The sequence below is a fragment of the Dicentrarchus labrax genome, unplaced genomic scaffold, assembly GCF_905237075.1.
Source record: "Dicentrarchus labrax unplaced genomic scaffold, dlabrax2021, whole genome shotgun sequence".
Lineage (NCBI taxonomy): Eukaryota > Metazoa > Chordata > Actinopteri > Moronidae > Dicentrarchus > Dicentrarchus labrax.
This window is the reverse complement of record NW_026136718.1, coordinates 19,569,133-19,590,696: the sequence shown is the minus strand read 5'-3', so window position 1 is coordinate 19,590,696 and position 21,564 is coordinate 19,569,133. Positions and strand designations below refer to the sequence as shown.

The 21,564-nt window shown below is 42.9% G+C and overlaps 1 protein-coding gene across 2 annotated transcripts in view; it reads right to left on the bottom strand.

The window, feature by feature from the left end:
- Positions 1–21,564, bottom strand: part of ssbp4 (single stranded DNA binding protein 4) — an 84,855-nt gene that overhangs the window by 19,140 nt on the left and 44,151 nt on the right. For both annotated transcript variants that reach the window (XM_051376741.1, XM_051376738.1), the window contains exon 5: positions 2,976–3,065. In XM_051376741.1, the coding sequence (XP_051232701.1) occupies positions 2,976–3,065 (90 nt within the window). The remainder of the gene's footprint in view (positions 1–2,975; positions 3,066–21,564) is intronic.

The following is a 21,564-nucleotide window of genomic DNA, read 5'->3' as shown; positions in this document are numbered from 1 at the left end:
AGTATAGAGAACAGCATTTCTCTCCGTTGTTTTTTCCACTTCTTCTTCCCTTTTCTCCTCCCTCCTAAAACATGTCTCTCATGCCCAGCTACATCCTACAGCTACAGATTAAGGGAGCATGGGAGTGGACTCCCTCCTCCTTCTCCCTCCTCCTCCATTTTCCTCCACTGTCCCTCCTTTGCCCCTCGTCCCTCTCTCCCAGGACCACAGCCAATAACAGTGTTGGGGTCACCTATGTTAATTACCCCGCTAGTGCAACTGGGAAGAATTTCTGCAACACACACATGTGAGCGGTTCACACACAACAGAGTCGGTGAGTAAGCATGTGTCACTGAAGCAGTGTGTGTGAGAGCGAGAAAATAATAGTTTCAAAGACAAGGGAAAAGGGGAGAGTGAGGAAATGTCATGGAGAAGGATGCCAGGCGTGCGCAGGAGGGAGGAGAGGGAGAGAAGGTGGCGAAAGGAAGCTGGAGTTGAGCAGAGAAATGACTAAAGCACAGAGACAATTCTGTTTTAGGAGATACAACCAATCACAATTCCACACTGAATACATAATAAACATTTTTTAGTTTTGAGTCTCATGCACTCCAACACTACAAATGTGAATTGACCTTTCCTCCGGTGTAACAGACAGCAGCGAGATGAGAATATGAGTAAAATCTCAACAAAATGCAGGGTGGAAAGATGAAAAAAAATCTGCTTCCCCTTCACCTGAATGAATAAATGAGCTGCAGAAAACTCAATAGCCTGCACTTTCACTGCCGACCGCAACCATTAGTTCACCAAGGAGTGAATGTCAGCTACCTGAGCAGTGCGTGTGGTTTCAGCTCTAGCTGAAGTTGAAAGATGCCATATGGACACGCTAAAACACATTTAAATATGCTGCTGTTCTGGCAACACCGTCTGCTTGATTTAGGGAAAGCTGATGTAAAGTTTGGAGAGGTGCAGAGAACATTTTGTCTGTGTGTTTTTTGCGTTATGCAGGTTCCCTGTTCACACTTTCTTTGTTTTCTTTACAGTTGCCTGCTTTGCTGCTCAGATTAGCTGAGCTAAGCAAAGTGAAGAGAAGGGAGTGAATATTGCTCTCCCTTCTACCCATCCTGTCTGTCTGTCTTTCTGTCTGTCTGCCATGCACACAGGGTCTATTTATGGAAAGCAATGTCACTCATGCAACACCATCAGATAGCTTTCTCCCTGGCCTGCTCACTGCTCATACATCATTAACATTCTCCACGACCCCAGAGCACACACACACACACACACACACACACACACACACACACACACACAGTGCACGACTTGCTGCCAATCAACCAGTAGAAGGCAACGCAGGCAAATGGCTATACGATTCCACACACATACTAAACGTCCAATAGGAGCAAATTTGTAAAACATGTTCAATCATTAATGATATATGGAGCCTTATGGAATTCTTTACATTTTCTTACTCTTACAACTGGATAACAAAGACAGACTTTGACTAAATATGCATACAGTTATTAGAGTTGGGTCAATTATTTATTCAATTCATAGTTCATTTAACAGAGAAAATTAGCATTTGATAAGGTGGAAACGACAAATGTTTGTCACTTTTCTTGATAAATAAACTAAAAAGATTGATTATCAACATGGTTAATAGTAACTTATTTATAAATGTATTAATTTTCTGTTGATAAACCGGTTAACCGATGATTTCAGCATTAACTGTTACATTTTTCATTCAAGAGTCAGGACAATGTTTACCATCACACTTATTCGCTACGAAGCTACAGCCAGCAACCGCTTAGCGTAGCTTAGCATTAAGCCTGAAAACAGCTAGCCTGGTTCTGTGCAAACTCACATCAAAACATCACTAATTTACATGTCATATCTTCATTAGGTTAGCTCAGCTTAAGTGAAAAAAACCCCAAAGTGACGTTTTTCCTATTCTGTTTCTGTATCGATGAAACAATATAGTTTAATTGATAAGCTTTAGGGATGCTAGTAGGCTGATGTTGAACTATGTCTTTAAAGGACCAGTGTGTAAGATTTAGGGACATCTAGCGGTGTAATTACTCCCTTGCTTCAGTATGGCGGCCTACATGGAAAGCGACCTGTGGTGTCTGTAGATAAAAACGGCTCATTGTAGGGTTTCAAAATGACAACGATTCTTATTTTCAGGTGATTATACACTAATGTTAACATACCTATGAATATTATATTCAATTTGTGCCAGTTAAACTTGTAGGCTTTTAGCCAGATTTATTCCTTTACTTACATAAAAATGTAACAATTGTGATTTTTAAGTTAATACAATTTTTCGGTTCTCCTTTCACCTTTGTCATTTCATTGAATATCTTTGGGTGTGCAGATATTTCAAATCTCCATTTGAAAGTGCTACTAGTTTAATGTGTGTCAAAGTGTCAAATAAGGCTTGGGTTTGTGCGTGTTTGCATATGAGAGAGAAAAAAGAGAGTGATGGAAACATAGAGAGTGTATGTGACCTCGTCAGCCTCAGAGACAGCCTTCAGAGAACAGTGATGACAGGAGGAATTAGTGAAGCAACACAAACCAGAGAAAATAGCCTCCTCTCCTCTCTTCTCCTCTCCTCTCTTCTTCTCTCCTCTCCTGTCCCAAATAAAAAAAACCTCTACTAGCACTTTCACTTGCTCCCTTAATCAAAATGTCATTTTTGGGCAGATCCAACGCACCAGAGAAACTCTTTAGGAGTCAGTTAGCAGTGTCTACAACGTCACACAGAGCAGCAGGAGTTAACAACCCGAGCATGGACATATGGGACGGAGGCAGAGAGACAGAGAAGGGAACACATCTGGACAGGGATTAGGACAGCTAAAGAGGCTAAAAAAGGAGGAGGAGACAGAAGGATAGGCTTAGCGATGGCTGTGGGAGGGGCAGGGGAGCTGTGGGGAGGTGGGGGTGGTGATGGGTGAACGGGGGGGGGGGTCGAGGGGTGAAGTCAGTTCTTTTTCTCTTACCTGAAAGAAGCCTGGGGGCATGGGTCCTCCTGGCATGCCATCATTGGGTGGCATGTTGCCCATCACTGGACTGGGAGCAGCGGCCGCACTCTGAAAACAACACAAGAAAGGAAAGTTTACTCTCAGTATTCATGTTCAATGGAGCAACAGACAGTCGCAGGACAATTAGAAAGGTGTTACAATAATCACGTCCACTGAAAATAATGGACAGAAAGATATTGCATGCAGAAATTATTTGCCACAAAACTTTCAACCCTGATTACACTCAATGGATTTCTGGACACAAATGGAACAATTACTGATAACTGATGAAGATATGATTGTTTAGTCATTATTTGACGAAGGTCACAAAACTATCTTATCAAGATGCAGATAGTTTGGGGGGGAACGTTAAGGGTTTAGCCCGCTTACAGTGAACTATAGAACTGATCGCAACAGACAGCCAAATCAATCGTACATTTTCAGAAATAACTTAACTTGAAAATGTGGTGAGAAGCTGTCAGTTGCAGAGAGGGTTAGAGTTATGAACAGGAAGAGTCATTCAAATGGACAGCTCCTGTTGCTTTCTCTACTACACAGGACACAAACTATATCCAGATCTACTTTGTTGAGCTGTAAAAAAATAAATAAAAAAAAGGCAATTCCTCTTTTGCAAAGTTCTGATCTGATCTGAACTGATGACTGTTGACCAACAAAAACTATGTGCAAATGGTACATATTTACAATGTCTGACTGAACAATAACATTCCTCATTGTCAAAACTCAACACTTCCTGCCACTGTTTCAAATTAAAAGCCTTACAGTTGTGCCTCCATGTAGGGCCAGCTAGATTTTACACACATGAAAAACAATACTTTTTTCAATAACTTAATCTGAGGAAGATTGACATATTGACTTGAAATATGCCAAATGTTTTAATTTCTTCATCTTTATTCATATCAGGAAATATCTGATTAAAGCTATACGAATAAGAATCTGATCAAGCTTTCCTTTCCAGATATTAACACATTTTACTGTGTAAGAGTGCTGAAGTTCACCTCCATTATGATTTTGATATATTCCTCACATTGTTTTGGATCCCCTCCATATTGATGAAAAATGTAAATCAGTACCATAATCCTACAGAGCATTCTTTATCCCTGCATGCAACCCCACTTTGAATATGGCCCCCAATATATCTTTAGCAATATTTTCCTTCATCTTTGCTCTTAATCATAATCATTTTCAACATCAGAGAGAAGACAGAGGTGACGCTCGCTGCTCTGGTTTTCTTCTGAGGCTGACTGTCAGTGTTTGGCTGCTTTTTCAGAGCTCTGAGACGTTCACAAAACAACAAGTTACCTAGAGAACTAATTTTCTGGTCAGAATATGGAGCCGGTGTGTCTGTTACAGGACGGTCCAAGACTGACACACTGTTCTTATAGTCTTTCTTCAACCTTAACAAAGTTTTAAGCAACCATAACTTAACCTCTGAGGTGGAAGATCAGAAAAAAGCTCATTTAATAAATCATTTTGTAGATCAGATCATATAGGAACCACAAAGGCTTTAAGAGTGTTATAATTATTATTTTTTTTAAATTTCACAAAATCTATTAACTACTGAACAATTATAGATGTGCCACAACATCTACACACACACACACACACACACACACACACACACACACACACACACACACACACACACAGTGCTCTCCTCCAGCCCCTCCCCCCACTGTAACTAGAGCTTCACTCACTTCCAGAGCAAACAATCCCTCCATCCCTCGGCTGACCCACACGGCCCAGACACTAACTAACAGGCCCCGGGGCCATGAGGCAGGACACACACACATGCGCACACACACACACGAACACACTGCACTGGTAAGAGGGTGTGAATCTGTGGGACTCCGCACAAACCATAAGAGACTCAGATACTAGCAGAAAGAGAGTGGACATTTAGACAGATGGAGCTAGCAAACAAAGAGAGATGGAGAACGAGAAACGAAAAGACAGAGGGATCTCTCAAAGAGTGATGAAAGGTCGGAGAGTGAAGAACCGTCTGCTAAAGATGCTTCTGTAGTACTCTCAGGTATATGTGTGTGTGTGTGTGTGTGTGTGTGTGAACTGTATCATGTCCTCCCAACCTCAACAGCAGACAAACAGGAAGAGGAAGAAGTGTATCTACCAAACCAGAAATTAAAGGTGCTTATTTTTCATTATTATTTATCAAACACAGTCTGCTGACAGCACAGGGAACCTAATAAAGAGTCAACAATGAACTTTGGTTAACCTGAAGGTTTATGGTTCATAATGGAAGGACATTAACCCCACTGGTATGAGGCGTATGCAGTTTACTTCCAGAGAGTCCTTGTAGGGACATGTAGGAAGCGTTGGTGATCTGATTCTGACTGGGGACCTCTTCCCATGTTTCATATCTAACCGATGACTAAAAAATGCAAATAACTATCTTATAAAGAGACGTCCACTCGGTCCCTAGCAACCGAGATCCAACCGAGGACCAGAATTGGGCTCCATCCTGATAATTTTCAGTCTTAAGGGGTCAGATCCGGTCTGTGTGTCAGTATGTGTTGATGTGAGGAGACCCATTATCACAATCATACTCACTGCAAGATAAAAAAGAATCAAGATTGACAGTGTGAACTATGAACTACAGGCAGAAAACTGAAATGTTTTGCTCCCTTTTTCCAATGGCTGCCGCTTATTAGCTGGTGTTCTCTCTCTGGGTCTGTTGAGGTCGAGCACGTTTTGGGGTCAAGTCTAATTATGCTGCCGTTTATTTGGATGCAGTCCGACTTTCCTCGGACGCTTTGCAAATAGGGTCTCTTTCTAAAAAAACGTGGGTTTTCCAGCAGCCCGTCTCGGATCGTGCACACATTTTGGATCAAAGACCTCTACAGCAGACATAACAAATTTAATAAATTAGCTTGATGGATGGAGCAACTTTACAGGATCTCCTACAAAAACACAGGGATCTAAGACACATCTGATCTCAGCTGGGCCCCATAAAGTGTATAATTGTGAGCTGTTATCGAACAATGGGATGGTGGGGGGAAAAAAAGTGCTGTATATTACATAGCTGTGGCGTATCGGAGAGCGTTATCTGCTAAGGGATCAGCAGAGAGAAAGAGAGAAAAGGGGGATGGAAATGAAAATGAGAAAGGGAACAGGGAAGGCCAGAGGTAGCTGGATGAACGGCAGGGCATCTCAGGGAGAGGAGGAAGAGTGAATGGAAGTGGTGCTGGCATGTAAGTATGTGTGGCTAGTGTGTGTGTGTGTCTGTGTGTGTATGTGTGTGTGGCTGCCTGCCTCAACCAGCCAACGAGGCTCCACAGTACTCAGGTGAAGCAGCAGCAAAAGGCCCCTTCTCCTAGTTGCCATGACAACCCCGACCTCAGCTCCTGCTCTCCAGTGCCCATTAAAACCCTCAGGCCGTCAATCATCAGCATGGCCAGGGAGCAGAGAGAGAGAGAGAGAGAGAGAGAGAGAGAGAGAGAGAGAGAGAAAGAGCGAGAGAGAGAGGGACAGAGAGAGAGAGAGCGAGAGAGGGACGAGAGAGAGAGAGAGAGAGAGAAATAAAAAGAGAAAAGAAAGAAGAAACAGAGATGGAGTTTAAAGCAGCCTGTGGCTTTTGATAGCTGCCCTGTTTGCCACTATCTCCCTCTTTTTCTCTCTCTGCACACAAACAAACCTGATACACAATACCTGAACAGTGTTAACTCCTCACACACACTCCTCTCTCTCTCACTCTCTCCCCCCCACCTCCATAAAACCGTTAGAGCTGCATTTTATAACATTACCGTCGTTCCTTTCAAATACATTTTCATGCAAGCTATCTTCATTCAGCACCCAGTTTGAACTAATGATCCTGCTTGTTCGCTGCACACATCTTCAGTCTTAATTCTGCATCCATCCGTACCTCCTCCTCCATATTGGAAAAAGAGGCTTCCAGATCAATTAAGCATTCAATATTTTCTAAATCTAAAGCTCTCTGTTCATTTATGCTCTCTTCCAGGGCGTTCTCTGTTGTGTGGCTCTGATCTGAGGCTGTTTGAGTTTATATTTGTTTATATTTAAAGAACAATTCGTTCGTTTAGTTTTTCCTACTTGCCCATGCAGGGAGGGACGAACTCATTAATGATGCCTTTTTTCATGTCTCTGCTAGAAATGTGAAGGCATGCTAAAAGGGAAAAGCTCCTGTAAATATGAAGCCAGAACAAACACCTGGTTAGCTTAGCTTAGCTTAGCATCAAGGTTGAAAACGGGGGAAACAGCCAGCCTCCAAAGGTAACAAAATCCACCCACCAGCACCTTTAAAGCGCACTAATTAACATATATCTTAATTTTTTTATCCGCTTAATCATATTAATTGGCGACAAATTACGAGCCAAACAAAAAAGTTCAGCACATAACCTCCCTAAAACCACAATTTCTACAATTTTCATCCTATGTTTTTTGTCAAAATTAAACAAACAAGATACAGCGTGTTGATTAGTGATAAGCTTTAGAGCTTATACTAAGCTAAGCTTACTTCTGCTTGCGGTAGCTACATATTTACCATAGAGACATAACATCTTTCTCATCTAACTTCTATACCCATGATTGTCCTTTGAAATCTTTAATTCCTTATGGTCCATGGCTTTAGCTCAGGCAAAGTCGAGTTTTTTTTAAGGGGAGTAAGGTCTTTAACTCATTTATAAGTTAGTCCATTCTGTTTTTCAAGTTCTCCAGACAAATATAAAATAACACAATCGCTTAAGATTCAACTAAGATCTCCGGTTTTTCAAGTATTTTTCACATTTTCTTTTTTTTGTGTCTCCAGGAATAAGTCGGATGAATATAAATTTCCTGAAGTATTTCTAGCCTCAGTTTTTATGCTAATTAAAAAAAAAATTTAAAAAACGGTTTATGTTGACACTCAGACACACCTGATTAAACAAAAAACATTTGAGTGTGTACCTGATAAACTGCCAGTTTGGACTTAAGGGAGCGTTAGACAGTGCTGAAAGACATGTTAGACTACACTGTTGCTTTCGTCATTTTAGCCAGATTCAGTAACTGAGCAAAAACAGGATAATCTCACTATATTGTATACGTTACATATTCAAACTGTAGGTAGAGACATTAAAAGGGCATCTACGTTTTGAGTATATGTGTTTTTTCGCTCTGAGTAAATAAGAAAGAAAGGTAGTATTCCTTATGGTCGGGCATGTATTTGATCATTTCCTCTAACAGAAGGGGTCTGTTCCCCTTTTGCCCCTGGTTGTGATCCTCTTTAGCTCCACAGCGGAGGCCGGCCAGCTAGCTGGCTGGCTGGATGGCCCACAGACAGTGAGTGAGCGGCTCTATCTGTCCGGTGATCAGACCTCGGCTTCCAGGGGGTAATGGATCTGCTGTTATCTGGGTCCAGACAAGCAGGCCAACACACTGCTACCTGCTGGCCACAACAACAGTGATACCGACCTGTTAGTGCTTATGTGTCTGTGAATATGTGTGCGTGTGTGTATGTGCAAGCTTGTGTTTCTTTCAGATGGCAAAGGCTCAGCTTGACCTGCCTGCACTGACTGTACAGTCTTCAATGACCCCCAAACACTATATATTCCAAACACAAACAGAAACACTGTAATGTGTTCACAAACACATAAAAATGTTAAAAGTCCATACTGGTGCCCTAAGGCTCTGAACACAAACTTTTCACATGCACACACACACACACACACACACACACACACACACACACACACACACACACACACACACACACACACACACACACACACACACACACACACACACACACACACACACACACACACACACACACACACACACACACACACACACACACACACAAACAGTCCAGTCCAACTTTCCTGTAAGCTTACATTACTCACTCAAGGGCTCCCTGTGTCTCTCTCATTCTTGTGTTTATTTCTGCTACATTTTCTCTTTTTCTCTCTCTGATTCTTTGTTTGAGCCACAGCTACACAAAAAAGCACAAACTGTGAATACTGCTGAAAAAGCAGACGGGTTGAAGCTGCTAATGTAAAGAACTTGTCCTTGGTGCAAGAGGGCTGCAAAGAAAGGGTGAGGCTTAATCATAAAAAAAAATACTGATACTTCGGTTACAATTGAGGTCTGTGCAGGCTTAAACAGGGATGTGTATGTACGGATGTGTTGTCGCTTGAATGAATACTTCATTGTTTGTATATACAAACTGTTGGTTTCATTTGGCCTTGTGTATCTCCCCAACAAAACTAAGAATTCCTCTCCTCCTAACTGTCATCGCCATGACCCTCTCCTCTCAGCTTCCCCATTTGTCCTTCTGTCACAGCCCTCCTTCTCCTCCTCTCCCCTCAGCTTTCGAGTGCTCCAATAACTCTGTCAGTGAAGTCAGCTCTATAAAGATTAGCGGCGGGGCAGGAGTGTGTAAGCAGGGCTGCCGGCCGACAGACGGGTCTAATCGATGGAAGACGGAGAGCTGTTGGGCCGCTCTGCCAGGAACCCAACTCCCAACCCTGCGACATGGAAATGCCCTCGATGGCAGGAGCTGCTCCTCGCACAGGCGTGCATACAAACACACACAACAGGTATGCAGCCAAATATGCTCACACACACAGTGACTATGCATGGAAGCATACTGTATATATTACACACACACACACACACACACACACACACACACACGCACACACACAAACACACACAAACACACACATGCCGTTGCCTTCCCAAAGCTCCGGCAGCTGTTATGTCAATCAGGTGAATTAATTACCGGTAAACAAATCTGCTTGGGATCCCCCCACAGAACACACACAAACAAACACACACATACACATAACCCTCCTCCCCGTACCGCCTCTGCCTCCAAAGCATCTCTTCCCAGCAGCAGGGCCCCAGGAGCCCGGAGCTCCCTCCCAGCTACCAAGGCACCGCTCAGAGCTGGAAGCCCAGAGGGAAGGCGCTGTGGCTGGGGGACATCACTGCAGCTCTCCCCCTGCTGCCCTGGAGCACCTGCCTTTACTCCCGCTGCTGCCTCTCAGGCTAACCAATCAACCTATGGCAATTCACACATACCACCTGACAGCATAGACAACCCACTGTGGAGTGCAGATGGCATAAACACACACATGTTTGTGCACACGTATATGACACCTAAAAAAACAACAAACAAATGCCGAAACACAGACAACTCTGCTCATCAATCCCTGTCTCCTCTAAACATGATATTGATGTGGTGACTCTCTGTGGGCTGGTGGCAGCTGACAGGATGAAGGGAGGGATCCATACCAGATGACAGACAAAACAACCCAAAATAAATCAAGAAAAAACAAGCAAACAAAAGCACGGAGAGATTTTAGAATGATTAAGAGTCAGATTTCATGATTTATTACAACTTGGGTCTTATTTTAATAATTTTGTCATCGTTCCTATTGGAAATATTAGTGGTATATATTATTTCAGTGGTGAGATCTGTGAATCTGAAATAACATCAGCAATCAGAGAAACCCACGGGACTCCAGGTTCACCAACGTTATTTGAAAGAAAAGACAAAGGCAACCAGTAATATTATCACCCAAACTGTGTTTCGCTGCTTCAACTGATCATCTGGACTTACCAGTCCGAGTCAGAGTTCAGTGACAACAACCATCATCACCATAACCAACAGAAATGATCATAATCAATCCAAACTATCAGTACATTTACAAAAAGTTGTTCATATGCCTCTGATATATCGCAATGCCAGTTCAATGTAGAGCTAAAACAATTAGTCGGCAACTATTTTGTGTAATCGATTACTTGTTTAAGCCATTCATCAAGCAAAAATCCCAAATCACATTCTCTGATTCCTACTTCTGAAAGGATTTTCTGCTTTTATTGTTTTCCATCAATGTAAATGTAATAGCTTTGGATTTTAGACTGTAGTTAGTACAAAATAAGTAATTTAAAAACATTGGTTTAGGCTCTGAGAAATTGTGATGGACACTTTTCACCATTTTCTGACAGCTTTCAGACTAAACGCTTAATCAATATATTAAACAATAATGAAAATAATCTTCAGTTGCAGTGCCGGTACAACGACTGATGAAACCAGGAGGAGCTTCAGTGCTAAAAAGTGTAAGCTAAACCAAAGTGACACAAACATGCATAAACTGAGCAAAACAAATACAGTATTGATGTAAAGTAATATAGTAGCTGGCCTCCTGACACGCACACGCACACGCACACACACACACACACACACACACACACACACACACACATCCAATAGCCTTTATTGGCGGTGTCAGTAGATAATGACCAAAGGTTGGCGATGGCCTGCTGCTCGCTCTGGTGACCCTTTCTAACACAGGTCCCCCCTGCTGGCACTGCTCTTTAATTACACACACACACACACACACACAAAAACACAAGTGCACATACACACACGCATATGTAGCCCCCACCCCCTCCGCCCCGTGGCCTTTCACTCCCTCATTAGGCAGTTGGTGTTGGGTGGAAAGCCACCAGAGAACCAGAGGACAGGGTGTCATGATGACGCTCGTCCACACACACACACACACACACACACACACACACACACACACACACACACACACACACACACACTTTGAATGAAAGAGGCCGACTTTCACATGCACTCAAAGCTATATGCCTAATTGAAGATTATTAATGCTGCTAATTAGGGAATAATAGAATGCTCGGAGCTTGGAGACAAAACCTAATGTGAAGAATACAGTTGAAGAATGAAAGGTGTGTAATCGTTTGTCTGAGAGAGCAGGAGAGAGAGAGTTAGGGAAAATGATTTTATCATGCTCTATCTCCCTCCTGTCCTCTGAAATAACAGGCTGGTGTCACGCTACCACGGCTCTTATTCACTGAGTCCAGACGTGGAGTCTGCATCCAGCGGGGCTTCAGTCACCGCTCAGCTCTGCAGGTCAGAGAGGGCTGCAGACGAGGACGGAGCAGGTAGATCATCCCCTGAAAGGCCACTTCACAGGTGATGGCACACTAAAACACTTTTGACACGATGTGCTTTGCATTTCTGGGTTTATTGCATTTTGTTTTTTATGAGAGGACAAATGTAAATAAATATTCCACAGTGTAAAACATCTGCAGTAAGTGGCAGGTTCTCATGTCAGTACCTCAGAATCAAAGAGCAAGACTGTCTTTCATCAGCTGCCCTTTTACACCAACATTCAGCGAGTCAGACAGGGAGAAATCCATTATAGAAGAAGCACAGATAACTTCTGCTCAGCCTCCGTAGACCAGAATGCAATGCAGCCAAAAGATATGTCGCATTTTGCCAGCCAGGCGAGATGCTCACTATTTTGAGCTACAAAACCTCAAGCTCTTTCTGCTTTTATTGTCACTTTTTACTCTTTCCACCTACACGTAAAAAAAAACCACAGCAGAATATCAACAGGTTCACAGCCGCTGTCTGAGGTTTGTACAATATAATTCTAGGAAACAATGAGGGAAAGCTGGTACCACAAAAGGTATGTAAATTATAAACAATTCATCACCAGAAGAGACTCCTGAATCCACTGAACATCTCAGAATGATGATAAATAACAGCATCAGAGGATCCAACAGTGGAATTTTCCTTCAACACATACCGTAAAGTACACACATACACACTCCAGTACACGGACACGCTCTCAGGCAACCACACAAGCACATATAGTTGTGTCTGTACATGCAAAACACACAGTGACATTTAGTGAGCAACATAAAGAGACATTTACATATCTGCAAATATTTATTTGCTGTAGGTTCAGACATCGACGTTAATGTTCCTACGAACTAGAGTTTCCAACTAATTACATTCTGTATGTTTATTTATATGTCTGTCTCGTACATATTCTGCGCTTACAACGTTACATATTAAGGAATATTTCTTGAAAAATTGTGTAAGAATGAAATAATGAGAAAAGGGAAAGAAATATATTAGAATAAAACAAATATTTTTAAAAGGGCAATTAGTGAGCACAGAGGAAGATGATAATCTGCAAAATGAATCTTAGCAACACCATAGGAAATAATAATAGACGCTTTATATACACAAACACTGGGCAAACACACAAAAATCATCAGTGTTGGTGATTTTTCTAGTCTACCAAAACAAACATGTTTACATAGGACAGATCTGAGTTTTGTATTCAACATGCAGGAAATAATTCCTGTATCTGCACATTTGCAGGCAAGCTGAACATCACTAACAGAAACAAGCATATGGAGGCGTGGTGACACAATGTAAACCGATGAGCGGTGAATGCTAATAAGTTGAAGGAGAAAATCTTTAAGATGAACTCGTGTTAATGTCTCTGTGAAGATAAAATGTGTCATATTGAGGGCATCCTGGTGGCCTGTGGGTCTTGAGACCGACTTTAGCCCTGTGTAAAACCTTGTGACGTCAGTCTCCTCATTCACTTCAATGAAGCCAGTCCATCATGTGAAAAAACTGAACCGGGCTCAACTTCTGCCAGAGCGCAGCACCACGACATTCATCAAAATGTTGCGTTGGCCTGATGCATTGTTTCAACACAGGGCTGTTTTTAATGCCTACTAAGATGCTGACCATGTAATTACAACGTCTCTTGTTTGTGTTGCTGGATGAATTAATACTATATCGAACAGAGGAGGACATTAGCAAAACTAAAATTTGTCTATGTGAAAAAGAAGGATATTGTTTATGATTTACTTTTTAGACGTTTCTACAGAGAGTGTTTAACTGGTTACGAAACAGTCTAAATTTAATACTGATGCCTCTATATGACCTACATCAGCACACGAGACTATCAGAGAGAAGATATTTCTGTAGAGTTATTGTTAATGTCTGCCACTGGGTCAGATTCAGTCGGATTCCCCTTGAAATCAATTAAACGAGGCGGTGGAAACACTACCACTTTTGTCCACAGGAGCCGCCAGAAACAACACAAAATGAAAGTTCCTTGTTTAAAGAAAGGTGTATAAAATCTGATACAAACCTGTATCTTCACAGGCTGAACGATGCTGTCCATTAATGTTGCTGCAGTTTATCTAACCTACAGTCTCGCTTTCACACTTGCTACTGTTGGAATCTGTTGCAGCTCAAACTTTGCCAAGATTTAATAATATAACATAACACTTTATCAGCCAGACCTCCTACGGGACTATTAAAAATGAAAAGAGTCTCTGGCAACCTTGTTAGCAATATCTACCTCCTCCTTATTCTTTGGCATTCTTTCATATTCTTTTTTTTTCTGTCTCTCTCCTCTCTCAAATGTTATGCTCGCACAACTGGATTTTATTTCTGCAGAGCTGAGAAGGTGCAAGATGAAAAGGAGAGGAAAGTGGTGGTACCATATACTGTGAACACAGAAAATGGAAAAAGAGAGAAAGAGAGAGAGCAGCCAGGGAGTTACAGTCGGGCTGTACACATTCCATAGTGCCTAAAGCAACATGGTGGACCTGAAAAGCTGAAGTCAGACGTCTTTAGCTCGAAACAGGGAAGAATTACCATATATTATCCTGCATAATGTGGTAATAGTGAAAATGAGCTGAGCAAACACTGTGCTGGGGAGACAGAATAAGAGAAATATTGAGAATTAGTCACAGCCTACGACTGAATTTATCCTGTTCTACTGTAACAATAGATACACGCCTACACAATTTGACATTCAGGCCAAATTCTCACCCGTCCACTCTCTCACAGTCTGGGTGTCTGACACTTATGTTTAGCAACCAACAGAAACAGACCAGACATTTAAAACCATCTCATGCCAGTCTGATCCACTCACCCCATTTCTATTTTAGAGTATATGTGCGTCTGTGTCGTGTGTGTGTGTGTGTGTGTGTGTGTGTGTGTGTGTGTGTGTGTGTGTGTGTGTGTGTCGGACCAGGCAGGAAGAGGCATTCCCATAGGAGCAGTCCTCCTGAGCGCCAGACATTGGGGGGTTGGGTGTGACACACACACACACACACACACACACACACACACACACACAGACACACGTAGACATGCTACCAATTCCCATTTCATATCCCAGAGGCACCACCATGTGGACCAACTCCACCTCAAAGCTCACAGACGATGAGAACAGATTCAAATTGTTTGATAAATATAGAAATTCACATGAAGCTTTTACACTCGCGGTGAAAGAGATTACTATGATCATTGTGCGTCATCTCCTCCGTCATACTAGTTCATACAATCTAAGACTTACACATGAAGGCCGAACACACTTCAGGAGGATTAAGCAGTCAGGTAACCCCACAACCTTTAACAAGAACATTTAGGAGCTGTAACACATGTCCACCTTCTTATAAACACGTCTGAGCGTCTTTATATTCATTCTTAGATGCCTGCTTTTTTGGGAGACTTTTCTCCTTTGGAGATGTTTGTTATGATTTTGAGACAAATCATTCATTGATTTACACATTCAACATTTTTATTCACTTAATAATAAAATAAACAACCTTGTGTACAAAGCTGATCAGGGAGAGAATCTCTAGATTTACAGGATTGTAGCAATGGACAAACAGACATACCAAACATCATCTCTCCTCTCCAAACAGTGTTTAAAACCAAGTTTAGCCTGATCAGCTGTCCTGGTCCAGGTCCTGAGGTTAGTCAGGTTTGAGTCCTTAAACCCAGTGGCCTTGAGGACCCAGGAGCCAAACACCACCTAACCCTGTCTCCTGCCAGACAGGAGGAGGAGGAGGTGGTGGTGAGGGGAGACAGCAAACCACATTCCCAAGACAATGGACGGTCTGTGGGACTTGCCGAAACTCTGAGGGCCCTGGGGCACGTTGAGGAAAGAGGGAAAAATTGAGCTAGAAAGGCAGAAAGAAGAGAGAAAGATGTTAAGAAGAGTAAGACAAGAGGTCAAAAAAGAAGAAAGAAAATAACATGGACGAAAAACGAGAGAGAGAGAGAGAGAGAGAGAGAGAGAGAGAGAGAGAGAGAGAGGCCAAATAAGGAGGAGGTGTAAGAGAAAGGGAGCGCTGGCACCGTTGTAGGGAACCGATAAGGAGAAAATGGGATATGGTGGGGGTGCTGCTTTCAGCAGCACACGGAGAGAGCAAGACAGAGAAAAAAGAGATGGCTGATACTACTGTTACTGTAGTTTACATATGAGCACTTTCAGTTCAGTCAGTACTCGCGTTCCTGTCACGTCACACAAATCGTAATGTGGGAAAAAACATTTATATCAACCTTGTAGTCCAGGGCTTCCCCCAGGAAATTGTTTAAGAGAGGTGGTAAACCACCCAGACCCTGGCACGTCTCATCTCCTAATCAAATTTCTCCATGAATGACGGCCTAAACAACACTTGCTGTTTGAAATAGCACTACTGCTCTTTTTTTTGTTTTGTTTTATAAAAGCATTTTAATCCTGCATCATAGTTGCTGAAGGCTGCTTCTTTTTCAGGTGAGGTGGCCTTTCTCCATTGCATAAACCTTGTGGGAAACCCTGTAGTTGTAACTAAGAGGAGGACATATGGAGATTTTTCTGACAGATTTTTCCCAACGTGGCGAGAAGAACTGCTGAAGTCAAAAAAAGTTTTTAAAGAAAGTGCTAAACTAGAAGTAAAGTAATTGGAAATGGAACCCAGGACTCACGCAAATACAGTTGAGTCAGTTAATTAGAACTGAGCTACCTGGTTTAACTTGGAAATACTGTATGTAATGCATCTATGTCAGCTAGTATATAGACAACATTTCCTCTAATCTGGTGTGATTATGGTGCTAGAAAATGAATAACCATCTTAGAATAATATCTATGATGTTATCCCATCAGTTTATGTTTTCTGCCTGATTTATAGTTGTTATTTAAGGTTACGGCAGTGATTGAGATCCCCAGTGGGGGAGAACTGTGATTGGCTGCTTGTGTTTTTTCTGGTAAGTTTCGATGAATATTAATAAAGTTTAAGGAAGACTCTCCGTGTTTTGTTTCTCCTTTTTGAGTTCCCACTGCAAATCTTTTGCTCAGCACTATCACTGCTCTGTATGAATGGACGCATGTCAACATTGCAGCAAAGTAGTCTGATTCAGTGACAAGGGCAAAGTAACATTATAAGTTAATATGATGTAACTTGACTACCATAAGTATGCCCCTATTTTAATAATAATAATAAACACACTTTGACACCAAACTTGAACACTGCCAAGTTGTGACCATGAAACGCTTTTTATTCCCTTTTTGCTGACTGACTAATGATGGGTGGTAGACCAGGAGGATGACAGGTGGAGGGTCACCCATCCACGAGACCTTACAACCATACCTGCCTACTTCCTCCCTCCCTCCCTCCCTCCCTCCCTGCCATTCCACCTCCACTAGCTCCTCCCACCTGTCTGTCCCTGGAAGACACACTGGGAGATAAATGGCTTCAGTAGGGCCTGCTGACCTCTGGACCACCAGTCAACAGGCCCAGAGTTCAGCAGAGGTCTGACATACAATGAGATCTGACATTAATGTGCTCTATTTGCATGCTCACTTCCAGGAACTATTTCAGTTGCCAGGCAGCGTGGCTCGTAGCTTGCCATGGCTTGTTGTCAGAGACAGCGGCGTCTGAGAGGTGCTCCTTCAGGGATGATTTAAACTTCCATTTCCGTGACATTGGCCTTTCATCCTCCTGCACGAGACAAGACAGAGAGTGCAGAGCAGCCAGTTCCTGTCCAGTTATTCAGAGGTAAAAGAGCCAACACTTCATGGGTCGGCCCACCCAGAGCTGTCATTAGGACAGAGGTTGACAAATATTTACTATGGAGGAGTCGTGGAGATGAGAAGATGAAGAAGAGGAAGGTAAAGATTTCCAGAGAGCACCTCACTTTCGCTTAACACAAGCACGCAATGTAGGCAGGCGAACTCTCACCAGCATCGCCATCAATAAATAAATAGAGGCTGACAGAAATATCCCCAGCATAGTCTCAGCCAGCGTAGCACAGCACGCACAGAGAGAGAACCAGAGAGGGGACAACACACACACACAGACTGAGACGTGAAGATAAAGGCTGGGGGAGATAGCAACAGAGAGAAGAGAACAAGAAGGAGGGAAACAGAGCGAATAAAAAGGGAAGCGTAGAGAAACAGAAAGGAGAAGAAAAGGAAAATGGAGAGATTTAAAGGAAGAGAAAGAAGATGCCTCTGTTCTTTGTGTTTGGTCGGTGTCCAGTCAGTAGAAAGGATTAATAGCCGAGGTAAAACATGCTTACTGTTCACTCCTGTTTGCAGGAAGAGGAGGGGGTTGTTTTCTCTCGCACACTGAATACCCCACATCCCACCCAAGTCAGACTCCTTTTTTCCCCTCACCTCCTCACCTCCTCACCTCCACACCCCAACAGACGGACAGATCAGACTGGGCTGTGCAGTGCTGCAACACACACACACACACACACACACACACACACACACACACACACACTCCGGAAACACACACAACGACCCCCCTATCTGAGCCTCTCCTCCGTCACTCTGTCTCAACTTCTGGTTCTGATTTAGAAACAACCTCTTCTCGTTCACTGCTCTCCCCTTCTTCTCTTCAATTCATCGCTCTCTTTCTCAGCATGTGTGTGTGTGTATGTGTGTATAAAAGAGAGCGAGAAAGTGTGTGTGTGTGTGTGTGTGTGTGTGTGTGTGTGTGTGTGTGTGTGAAAGAGCAAAACTCTTGTCTCCTGAAAATGGATACACCAACACGTGTGCAAGCACAGCCTGAGACATTTATGCCCCCTGTGTGAGTTGTGGTTACATACACACACAGACAGACAGACACACACACACACACACACACACACACACACACACACACACACACACACACATAGAGCCACAGACACACACACACACAGAGCCACTGACACACACACACAAACAGCATGCAGCACCCGAGATCATATTCATGGAGACACATGCTCCCCCTCTTCAATGATTAGTTTAAATATGCCAGTGATCACAGAACGGCAGGAAGACAGTACACAAGGAGCTACACACACACACACACACACACACACACACACACACACACACACACACACACACACACACACACACACACACACACTCCATCCCCTCTTTCTCTGCTCCAAAACACATACACACACACACTTTTCATTTGCCGTTTCCCCTCCGAGCAGTGCCGGCAGGCTGCCAAGCTACACATAAACATGGTGCATTGCATTTCACAGCCTTTCTGCAGGTACAGCAATGCAAACACTGGAAAACATTTAAGCCACATCAGCGGCCCGCTCGCTCTCAGTCGGAACCAAGGCTTCTGAAACTCTGATGTTTTTACCATCAAAACGCACCAGCGTAGTAGAAGTAGGAGTGAAAAAAACTAATTTGTGTGAACTTCTCGTACAAATTAGAGCAAAGAATCAGATTATCTTTCGTTAATAAATTGGGAGATGATAAAATATGTTTTTCAATTACAAGCTAGCTTGTTAGTTTGAGAGTCCTGTAGTCTTAAAACATGTTTTCTTTATTTTTTATTATTTAGTTCGTTTGGGTGAAGATCTTGAAGATTTTGCTCCTTTGTCCAAGAGTCTGTCTTGCTGTCTCTCCTCTATAAAACTTTGCTTTCTCACTTTCTCCTCTGACTGAGGGAGCTATCCATCCAGAGAGATGACAGTCTGAACTAAACCAATTCACAAAACCAACTACAAATTCATTCAGCCATGTGCTTTCACCAAATATGTGTATCAGGAAGTCCATTCAGGTTCAAAAGCCTTTAGCTGATCTGTATTTTAATTTTGTGAATCTGTCATACATGACATACATACAGGATGCCGACCACAACACTGACAGGCTTTAACTGCAACCATGTGCTTTAGAGAGGAGGGAGTCTGCAGTTTTTACTTCAACCAAACGCAGGTGATTTCACTGATTATCACAACTTCAACTGGAAAGGCATGCTGGGTAAGTGACGTCAGTGGAAGTCTGCACACTATAAGCCCTCCTCCTGATTTTAAGTGACGCTGGCAGAAACTTGAGTTTTCTGGCTGTGACATTTAGTCCAAATATGTTCAGCTGTCTTCATCATTTGCTCCTGTGATCCACAAAAAGAAACACTTAGTGCATAAATGAACAAAGTGAATTCTACCAACACATAATTAACAAGTTTTTACTCGACTTACTATTTTTCTCCTCTGTATACCAACTGTGCAGCATCTCTGCTCCAGCAGAGGTGCATGTCGAATTAGAGCCAGTTCAGAAAACTAAGTAACAAGACTCATTTTTCATATAATGGCAGCTTCTCGTACTTTTATCTGTGCACTAAAAGCAGGATTTTGCACCACGCTAGCGTCCTGGCCCTAGGGATGGCAATGTTGGTTGGTCATTCCACCTTTTAGGTATTGACTGAAATATCTCAACAACTATTGGATTGATTGCAATGAAATTTTGTGCAGACATTCAAGTTCCTCTCAGGACGATTTACTTTGGTCACTACCATTGACCATATACCTGCAAAAGATATATAACACTCCATCAACCAACCATGCGCCAGTTAGCATATGTTAGCATGCTAACACAGTACACTAATCTTGTGAACATGGTGAACATTATAGCTGTTGTCATTGTGAGCATGTTAGCATGCTGACATTAGCACTTAGCTCAAAGCACCGCTGTGCATTTGTACAGCGTCACAGAGCTGCTCGCATGGCTGTAATCTCTTATTCTTGTTTATACGTATTGTTTCTAACCAACCAACCAACCAACCAACCAACCAATCACAAGTAAATCTAGATACAAAAATCTAAAAAGTAAAGTAGTGTACATTAATAAACAGAAACCTGAACTTCCACAAGAGCTTAACGTGGTCGTAAGGGAAGGAGTTTAGTGTGTGACGGTCTCCTATTACAAGCCATTTTCATATGATATGAGAAACACTAATATGGACTGGGAGGTAGGACAGTGACTCATGAGCCACAAACACACACGCACACCGTGGATGCACACATTTACACACAAACCTGGACCAACAGCTTGATTATACGACCCTGAGAAGATCATTTACACACATGCTTCCACACCCTTTAACACACTGGCCTCCTGCTCCTCCCCACCACTCCTCTCTGCCCTCTTTCCCACCTCCTTCTCCCCTCTTGCTCTGCTTCTTTATGTGAACCCTGCGCATAAACACAAACAGGCCGCACAGCCCCATAAGGAGAAACATGGTCGTTTTGCTCAGTTATCTCCATTTCTCTACATCCCCTTCCCCCCCTCACACCCTCTTTTCTCTTTCTACCCCTTGCTTAACTTAGTCCCGCTTCTCCCTCTCTCTCTCTCTCTCTCTCTCCCTCTCTCTCTTCTTTCTCTCTCTCCACTTCCCCCTCCCCCAACAGCCCTCAGCCAATGGCGTCTGGGTGTCAGGCAGCTCAGAGAAGCTGTTGTCATGGTGACGGGGCTCCTGTCTGTGCTCTGTCCCTCAGGCATCCCAGATCCAGAAAGCAGCATCGTGTTTACGTGAGAGAGGAGAGGAGAGGAGAGGAGAGGAGAGGAGAGGAGAGGAGGAAAAAAATGAGGGGGAGGGGAGGAGAAGGGAGGAGAGAGGAAAACAGTGTCGGAGATAGACATGAGGGACAGAGAGGAGGAGGAGATTGGAGGGA